Raw genomic sequence first — 9,613 nt, 5'->3', positions numbered from 1 at the left:
GCAGTGGCACAATCTCGACTCACTGCAACCTCTGCCTCCTGGGTTCAAGCGATTCTCCTGCCTCAGCCTCCTGAGTAGCTGGGACTACAGGCGCGCTGTAGCATGCCCAGCTAATTTTTTTTTGTATTTTAGTAGAGACAGGGTTTCACTATGTTGGTCAGGCTGGTCTCGAACTCCTGACCTTGTGATTCACCCCCTGGCTTGGCCTCCCAAAGTGCTGGGATTACAGGCATGAGCCACTGTACCTGGCCAGCTTTTTGCTAATTTAAATCATGCATCAACGAATACCCTTTAAAGGCCGGGCACAGTGGCTCATGCCTATAATCCCAGCAATTTGGGAGGCTAAGGTGGGTGGATCACCTGAGGTCAGGAGTTCGAGATTAGCCTAGCTGACGTGGCAAAACCCATCTCTACTAATGATACAAAAATTAGCCGGATGTGGTGGCAGGGGCTTGTAATCCCAGATACTCAGGAGGCTGAGGCAGGAGAATCGATTGAACCTGGGAGGTGGAGGTTGCGGTGAGCTGAGATTGCACCACTGCACTCCAGCCTGGGTGAGAGTGTGAAACTCCATCTCAAAACAAAACAAAACAAAACAAAAACCAAATACCGTTTAAATATATCCTTGTGTACTGGTGTGTATATATCTATGGTATGAATTCTTAAAAGTTGACCTATTTTTTTAAGGTCCATATAAATAAAATTTCTCCTTCTTTACAACATCTGCTCTTGTCATTTCTCCTCTCTATGGTTTTTGCGTCTTTTTAGCCTCTTGTTCGTTTACCGCCTTCCATGTTCCCATGCTATTGCTTTGGTTTTTTAACAAAATTCTTCCTCTGTGCCTATCCTGTCTTACCTACTAAATTATGCAAATAGAATCTTCTTGAGGGCAAGGATAGTTTGCTGTACAGTGTATTGGCATTCAGTAAATAAATAATGAGAGAGGGGTTGAGTGTTGGTATGAGAAAAGGAGCCTTAATGGTTGCATTTGGATGAATGGGTGCTGAGAGATGGTGTGTACATTTATACATTCTTGTCTCATCTTGTAAAATGTTTGAAAATAAGAGTAATTTTCAACTTAATTTTTCGTATTTTAGGCAAGTATATCGCCTCAACACAGCGACCTGACGGGACCTGGCGCAAGCAGCGGAGGGTGAAAGAAGGATATGTGCCCCAGGAGGAGGTCCCAGTGTACGTGGTTAGGCTTGAGTAGGAGTTTTCTGATGGGGTCCCTACAGAAGGATAGAATATCTTTATGCCTTCAAGTTCAGGGAGGACTCTCCTAAGCCCCAGGGAAATGGAAGGACGGGCAACTGTCAGAAAGGAGAGGAAGGGTCTGGGATTCAGGGATGAGTGAGGGTTACAGATCACTAGTCCTATACTTTTGACCTCTGTTCATTAGAACCTCCAGAGCTCTAAAGCTCTTCTAGGGACTTTGCTGCATCTTTCCTGCAGAGCAGAGGAAAGTTGGGGAGGGACCATAAAGAGAGAAAGGTGGCCGTCGGGCCCGGTGGCCTACATCTGTAATCCGAGCACTTTGGGAGGCCCAGGCGGGTGGATTACCTGAGGTCAGTAGTTCAAGAGCAGCCTCGCCAATGTGGCGAAACCCCATCTCTACTAAAAATACAAAATTACAAAATACAAAAATCAGCCAGGTGTGGTGGCACGAGCCTGTAGTCCCAGCTACTCAGGAGGCTGAAGCAGGAGAATCTCTTGAACCCGGGAAGTGGGAGGTTGCAGTGCGCCCAGATTGCGCCACTGCACTCCATCCTGGGCAACTAAGCAAGACTCCATCTCAAAAAACAAACAAAAAACTCCACAAAAACAGCAACAAGAAAAGGAAGCAAGAATGTAATGAGGATGAAGTGTTTGGAAGTTTAAGAAAAGGGATCAAAAAGTTAGTGATTCTCTGAAACTCTTGACATCCTTTGTTTCCTGCAGATATGAAAACAAGTATGTGAAGTTTTTCAAGAGTAAACCAGAATTGCCCCCAGGGTTAAGCCCTGAGGCCACTGCTCCTGTCACCCCATCCAGGCCTGAAGGTGGTGAACCAGGCCTCTCCAAGACAGCCAAACGCAACCTGAAGCGAAAGGAGAAGAGGCGGCAGCAGCAAGAGAAAGGAGAGGCAGAGGCCTTGAGCAGGACTCTTGATAAGGTGTCCCTGGAAGAGACAGCCCAACCCCCCAATGCTCCACAGGGCTCCCGGGCAGCCCCCACAGCTGCATCTGACCAGCCTGACTCAGCTGCCACCACTGAGAAAGCCAAGAAGATAAAGAACCTAAAGAAGAAGCTCCGGCAGGTGGAAGAGCTGCAGCAGCGGATCCAGGCTGGGGAAGTAAGCCAGCCCAGCAAAGAGCAGCTGGAAAAGCTAGCAAGGAGGAGGGCGCTAGAAGAGGAGTTAGAGGACTTGGAGTTAGGCCTCTGAGGCCTTTGGGGAATCGGGAATGGACTGCAGAACAAACCATGGGGCTCTCTGGGGTCCGGGGGAATATGGGCAACAGCAGTCAGGAGGGGTACCCCTATACTGGCTTACTTCCACCTCTTGCGGCCCAGCTCTGTCCTCCAGAGCCTAGCATCTCCCTCAATCCTTCCCTTTTCTTCCCAACTTCTACTTTTTGGACTTTCCCCCTCCCATTCCCAGTGTTCAAAATCTCAGTGACTACCCCAGGTACCTTTGCTGCTGATTTGGGTGTCTTGTTTTAAAAGAAAATCAGGTGGGTGGGAATCTCTTGGAGAACTGGGGCTGAGGGTAGAGGGAGTATGCCCAAGTCTTGGAGTCTTGGTTCCTGTTCGCGGTGTTTATGGGTTATTTCCCTCTCCGTCCCTCATCTTTTTTTTTTTTTTTTTTTAAAAAAAAAGCAAAAATGAGAATAAACACAAGTAGACCTGTCTCTCTTTGCCTCCTTATTTTCAGCTCCTAGTAGATGCTGGATCTCTTAAGAGTTTGGCACAGGAAGACAAGTATTGGGAGTGATAGTTATTTTTTATTTTGTTTTATTTTTTTGAGAGAGTTTTGTGCTGTTGCCCAGGCTGGAATGCAGTGGCGTAATTTGGGCTCACTGCAAACTCTGTCTCCTGAGTTCAAGCAATTCTCCTGCCTCAGCCCCCCTCCCGAGTAGCTGGGATTACAGGCGCCCACACACCTGGCTAATTTGTGTATTTTTAGTAGAGATGGGTTTTCACCATGTTGGCCAGGCTGGTCTCGAACTCCTAATTTCAGGTGATCAATCCACCTTGGCCTCCTAAAGTGCTGGGATTATAGGCGTGAGTTACAGTGCCCCACCGATATTTTTTTTTTCTTTTTCTTTTTTGTGAGATAGAGTCTATCTCTGTCTCCCAGGCTGGAGTGTAGTGGGGTGGTTTCAGCTTACTGCAACCTCTACCTCCCGGGTTCAAGCGATTCTCCTGCCTCAGCCTCCTGAGTAGCTGGGATTACAGGTGCGCACCACCACACTCCCTAATTTTTGTATTTTTAGTAGAGACAGGGTTTCAGCATGTTGGCCAGGCTGGTCTCAAACTCCTGACCTCAGGTGATCCACCCACCTCAGGCCTCCCAGCCTGGCCCAATATTTCTTTCAATTTTTTTTTTTTTCTCTTAGAAACTTTATTGGTCCTGGAGAAAGGGAGGCAAACAGCCCCCGCCTCCCGCTGAGAGTCCCTCCAGCCCTCACTCTTCCCCGTTGCCGTTGATGGGGTGGTTGAGGTGCTCAGGGGAGGCCAGGAAGGCCTTGAGCTTGGGCCGGGTCCTGGTGCCACGTAGGCCGAGAGCATTGGGAACACATCCAGGCAGCTGGTGGCCAGGACCTCGTGCATCAGCAGCAAGTCCAGCAGGTTGTAGTAAGCGAAGGAGATCTGGTCAATGAAGGCCTAGCCTCCCTGGTTCTGGGACGGCAGGGTCTCAAAAGGCTTCAGTTGCCCAGGGAGTGCCTTCACATAGTCATGCTTGCCCACCTCGTAGTTGGTGTAGATAAGGGTGAGGTATTCAATTTTTTTTTTTTGAGACAGAGTTTCCCTCTTGTTGCCCAGGCTGGAGTGCAATGGTGCAATCTTGGCTCACTGCAACCTCTGCCTCCCGGGTTCAAATGATTCTCCTGCCTCAGCCTCCCCAGTAGCTGGGATTACAGGGTCCCACCATGCCTGGCTAATTTTTGTATTTTTAGTAGAGACTGGGTTTCACCACGTTGGCCAGGCTGGTCTCCGACTCCTGACCTCAAGTGATCTGCCTGTATCAGCCTCCCAAAGTGCTGGGATACAGGCATGAGCCATCACTCCTGGCCTTTCTGTTTGAGACAGGATCTCTGTCACCCAGGCTGGAGTGCAGTGGTATGTTAACGGCTTACTGAAGTCTTAAATCCTTGGGCTCAAGTGATCCTTCCACCTCAGCCTCCTTAGTAGCTGGGAGTACAGGCGTGTGCCACCACACCCTGGTAAGTTTTAAAATTTTTTCTAGAGATGGGTTCTGACTATGTTGCTCAGGCTGGTCTCAAACTTCTAGGCTCAAGCAATCAGCCTGCCTCAGCTTCCCAAAGTGCTGGGATTACAGGAGTGAGCCACTATGCTCAGTTCCCATGTCTTAGGTTCTGTTTTGTTTTGTTTTGTTGAAATGGAGTCTCCCTCTGTCACCCAGGCTGTAGTGCAGTGGTGCGATCTTGGCTCACTGCAACCTCTGTCTCCTGAGTTCAAGCAATTCTCCTCCCTCAGCCTCCGTGAGTAGCTGGAACTACAGGCGTGTGCCACCACGCCCGACTATTTTTTTTTTTTTTTGTATTTTTAGTAGAGACTAAAAGTTACTAAAACATTACTAAAAGTTACTGCGCCCTGTCCTATGTCTTAGTTTTTAACAAAAGTTTATACAATACAAATAAAATAAAAATTTTAAAAATAGAAAAAAGAGCCAGGCGTGGTGGCTCACACCCTGTAATCCCAGCACTTTGGGAGGCTGAAGCAGGCAGATCACTTAAGATCAGGAGTTCAAGACCAGCCTGGCCAACATGGTGAAACCCCGTCTCTACTAAAAATACGAAAAAATTAGCTGGCACTGTGGTGTGTGCCTGTAATCCTGGCTACTCAGGAGGCTGAGGCAGGAGAATTGCTTGAACCTGGGAGGCAGAAGTTGCAGTGATCCGAGATCGCGCCATTGCACTCCAGCCTGGGCAACAGAGCAAGACACCATTTCAAAAATAAATAAATAAATAAAAAAGTTTATAGAATAAAGACATAAAGAAATATTTTTGTACAGCTGTCCAATGTGTTTCTGTTTTAAGCTAAGTGTTTTTTACAAAAGAGTCAAAAAGTTAACAAAAAATTTAAAAGTTTATAAAGTAAAAATATCAGCTGGGCGCGGTGGCTCACGCCTGTAATCCCAACACTTTGGAAGGCTGAGGTGGGTTTATCACTTGATGCCAGGAGTTCGAGACCAGCCTGGTCATCATGGTGAAACTCTGTCTCTACTAAAAAGACAAAAACTTAGCCAGGCGTGGTGGTGCATGCCTGTAATCCCAGCTTCTTGGGAGGCTGAAGCAGGAGAATCACTGAACCCGGGAGATAGAGGTTGCAGTGAGCTGAAATCGCACCACTGCACTCCAGCCTGGGTGACACAGTGAGACTCTATAACGACAACAACAACACCACTTACAGTAAGCTAAGGTTAATTTATTATTGAAGAAAAATACTTTCTTATAAATTTAGTGCAGCCTAAGTATACATTAATAAAGTCTACAGTAGTGTACAATAATGTCCTAGGCCTTCACATTCACTCACTGACTCACCCAGAGCAACTTCTAGTCCTGCGAGCTCCATTCATGGTGTACCATTTTTTACCTTTTATATCCTAATTTTTCTGTACCTTTTCTATGTTTACATATGGTTAGATACACAAATAATATACCATTGTGTTACATTTGCCTACAGTATTCAGTAGATGCTTATACACGCCATAGGGGTTTGTAGCCTAGGAGCAATAGGCCATACTATATAACCTAGGTGTGTAGGAGGCTGTACCATCTAGTGTGTAAGTACACTGTATAATGTTGGTACAGTGACGAAAAGGCCTAATGATGCATTTCTCAGAACACATCTCTGTTGCTAAGCAACACACAACTGTATATTATATATATATAAAATAAATTTGAAAGCCACTGATACAATCAATTGTGAGGGTCTGAGATATCACACATCCTTTCCTTCTTCTGGTTCCTATATTTGGGATGTGTGAGGTAGAAGGATGGTCTTTTAATTACTTCCCCAATGGGACCTTGTAGCTTATGGCAAATTAAATTATCTCCTGACTTTCTTTTCTATTTCTAAGGCTATTTATTTAATATTGCTCTCCTCCTTGCATGTGATTCTGTCATAATGTGCAAACAGCAAGACTCTAGGGATCTGGAAGTGAGTTATTTTAGGACTGGTCGTTTACTTTCATGGGCTCAGAACCTGTGTGTTAGTTTATTATTGTCCACTAGGTGGTACTAGGAGGAGCCAATGTTTGCAAGTTACCTTGACCCTAGACTCCAGCTTTTTTTCAGAGTAGCAGACAGGTTTATTTTGCTAGATAATTTTTTCTCCCCAGGCTCCCAAGAATTTCAGGAAAGGGTGTCTAGATCTTTCTCTCCTTCCCAAATATAACCTAGATGAACAAATTGAGGAGGATAGAAAATCTAGGATGAAGAAGGTACGTTTTTTGGTCAATATTGTCACCTCTTAAAGATCAGGAATGCATTCCATTCTCTGCTGGAGATTAAAGAAGACGCTCTATTGCAGTGGAAGGGATGGGGTTATACCCCAAGTGAACAACTGGCTGTGTGGGGTAATATAATTGGTTGAGAGGAGAAAAGGGAAATGTTAAAGGATCTCTTCCTTGGGAAAGCAACAAGTCATAAAATTTGAATAAATGAAAATATTGAAAATAAAAACATTTTTCAAGAGAATTCTATAGGCCAGAAGCATAAAAAGTTGAATAAATTTTCCTTTCTAGAAACTAAAGGGAAACACAGGTAAATACCCAACCACAATACAGTGTGATAAATACACTAATAGGGACATACACAGGGTGCCATGGAAGCAGCGAGTGGACTCTTTTTGAGATGGAGTCTTGCTCTTGTCGCCCAGGCTGGAGTGCAGTGGCGTGATCTCAGCTCACTACAACCTCCATCTCCCGGGTCCAAGTGATTCTCCTGCCTCAGCCTCCTGAGTAGCTGGGATTACAGGTGTGCACCACCACGCCCGGCTAATTTTTGTACTTTTAGTAGAGACAGGGTTTCGTCATGTTGTCTAGACTGGTCTCGAACTCATGACCTCAAGTAGTCCGCCCACTTCGGCCTCCCAAAGTGCTGTGATTACTGGTATGAGCCCCCGCGCCCGGCTGAGAGTGGACTCTTAAGTCATCTATGAAGATGGGGATGGGAAGGTGTTGCTCAGGGAAGGCTTCCCAGAGGAGATGACGTGGAAGCCAAGGCTGAGTCTGGAAAAATTAATAGGAGCTCTCTAACATCCTGACAATCCACACATTTCTGCTGTACTCAAGTCTCGGTGACTTCATTTACTCCTGTGATTTCAATAATTACCTCTATGCTAAAAATGCCCAGTCTTTTTCTAGCCCAGTCACCTCTCTAAAACCATCAGGTATCTTCTATTTTGGTGTTGGTGCTTCAAATTCAACTTGTCTAAAAACCAAACGCTGAAGGAAGCCTGAGGCTATGAGCTTTTACGGTGATCATAAAAATCTGTATCCATATTTTTATTACCCAGGTGGATATCTTAGTTACTTCTTGTCTGGACTACTACAAACCAGTGGTCCACACAAACCGGTCTTCCACTTAGGTCTCTCCCTACCACCCACTTCCCCAGTATGTCCTAAACATTTTGATTTTCAACAAGATTTACCTCCCTAAAGCCCAATGTTGATGGTACATTTCATTGAACGACCACCTTTAGTAGTTCACTTTGCTCTACCTGGTGAAGATGAAGTTCGTCTGTTGAATGATCAATGCACACTATGTTCTGGTCCTAAATTACTCTTTCAGTCTTATACCGTAGAATTCCCTTAAGTGCCTTTTACAGACAAACTCACCTACTTACTACTTCCTGAACATAGCTTATGCTTTTCTACCTCAGGGTCTAAGTTTATGCTATTGCTTTTATCTTGCTTGTCACAACACTCTTTTGGAAAGGGAAACGTTTCCCAAGCATAACATTTATATATAACAGAGAATTTATTTATTTATTTATTTATTTATTTTTTGAGACGGAGTCTCGCTCTGTCGCCCAGGCTGGAGTGCAGTGGCCGGATCTCAGCTCACTGCAAGCTCCGCCTCCCGGGTTCACGCCATTCTCCTGCCTCAGCCTCCCGAGTAGCTGGGACTACAGGCGCCCGCCACCTCGCCCGGCTATTTTTTTGTATTTTTTATTAGAGACGGGGTTTCACCGTGTTAGCCAGGATGGTCTCGATCTCCTGACCTCGTGATCCACCCGTCTCAGCCTCCCAAAGTGCTGGGATTACAGGCTTGAGCCACTGCGCCCGGCTCAGAGAATTTATATGTTAATATATAAAGAGCTCTTGCAAATCGACAAGAAAAGATAACTACTCCGACAGAAAAACAGGCAAAGTACATAAAGAGACAATTTCTATTGAGATGGTTGGGTTTAAGTCTACCATAATCTCCCACAATGCTGTTTTCTGTTTGTTCCATCCTTTTTTCTTTTTTTCGACAGAGTCTTGCTCTGTTGCCCAGGCTGTAGTGCAGTGGCACAATCATGGCTCACTGCAGCCTCAACCTCCTGGGCACAAGTGGGCCTCCCTCAGCCTCCTGAGTAGCCAAGACTATAGGCACATGCTACCACGTTTGGCTAATTTTTTGTATTTTCAGTAAAGATGGGGTTTTGTATTTTCAGTAAAGATGGGGTTTTGTATGTAACCTAGACTGGTCTTGAACCCATGGGTTCAAGCAATCTGCCCACCTCAGCCTCACATAGTGTTAGGATTACAGGCATGAGCCATAGTGCCCAGTTTATTTTTGTTTTCTTCCTCTTTTCCTGCTGTCTTTGGATTATTTTTGATATTTCACATTATCTCCCCTTATATTTCTTATTTTTTTCAGTGGTTACTCTTAGGTTTATCATAGGTATCTTTAATTTATTAGTCTACATTCAAATAATATATATAAATCATATTTATATATTATGTGATTTTATATGTGTGTGTGTGTGTGTGTATATATATATATACACACACAATTTTTTTTTTTTTTTTTTTTGAGATGGAGTTTCACTCTTATCGCCCAGGCTGGAGTGCAATGGCACGATCTTGGCTCACTGCAACCTCTGTCTTCTGGGTTCAAGCGATTCTCCTGCCTCAGCCTCTTGAGTAGCTGGAAATTATAGGCGCCCACCACCACACCTGGCTAATTTGTTTTTGAATTTTTAGTAGAGACAGGGTTTCGCCATGTTGACCAGACTGGTCTCAAACTCTTTTTTTTTTTTGAGACGGAGTCTTGCTGTGTGGCCCAGGCTGGAGTGCAGTGGCGTGATCTCGGCTCACTGCAAGCTCCGCCTCCCGGGTTCACGCTATTCTCCCGCCTCAGCCTCCGAGTAGCTGGGACTACAGGCACCCGCCACC

General features: G+C 45.3%; 1 protein-coding gene and 1 pseudogene across 2 annotated transcripts in view; one reads left to right on the top strand and one right to left on the bottom strand.

Moving 5' to 3' along the window:
- Positions 1–2,891, top strand: part of WIBG (within bgcn homolog (Drosophila)) — a 29,913-nt gene extending 27,022 nt beyond the window's left edge. For both annotated transcript variants that reach the window (XM_011969998.1, XM_011969999.1), the window contains exons 2-3: positions 1,098–1,191; positions 1,942–2,891. In XM_011969998.1, coding sequence (XP_011825388.1) covers positions 1,098–1,191; positions 1,942–2,425 — 578 coding nt within the window. In that variant the 3' untranslated portion in view covers positions 2,426–2,891. The remainder of the gene's footprint in view (positions 1–1,097; positions 1,192–1,941) is intronic.
- Positions 2,892–3,667: 776 nt separating this feature from the next.
- LOC105531965 lies at positions 3,668–3,987 on the bottom strand (annotated as a pseudogene).
- Between the last annotated feature and the right edge of the window lie 5,626 nt (positions 3,988–9,613).

The sequence above is a fragment of the Mandrillus leucophaeus genome, unplaced genomic scaffold, assembly GCF_000951045.1.
Source record: "Mandrillus leucophaeus isolate KB7577 unplaced genomic scaffold, Mleu.le_1.0 Scaffold922, whole genome shotgun sequence".
Lineage (NCBI taxonomy): Eukaryota > Metazoa > Chordata > Mammalia > Primates > Cercopithecidae > Mandrillus > Mandrillus leucophaeus.
This window is presented reverse-complemented; position numbering and strand designations above follow the sequence as displayed.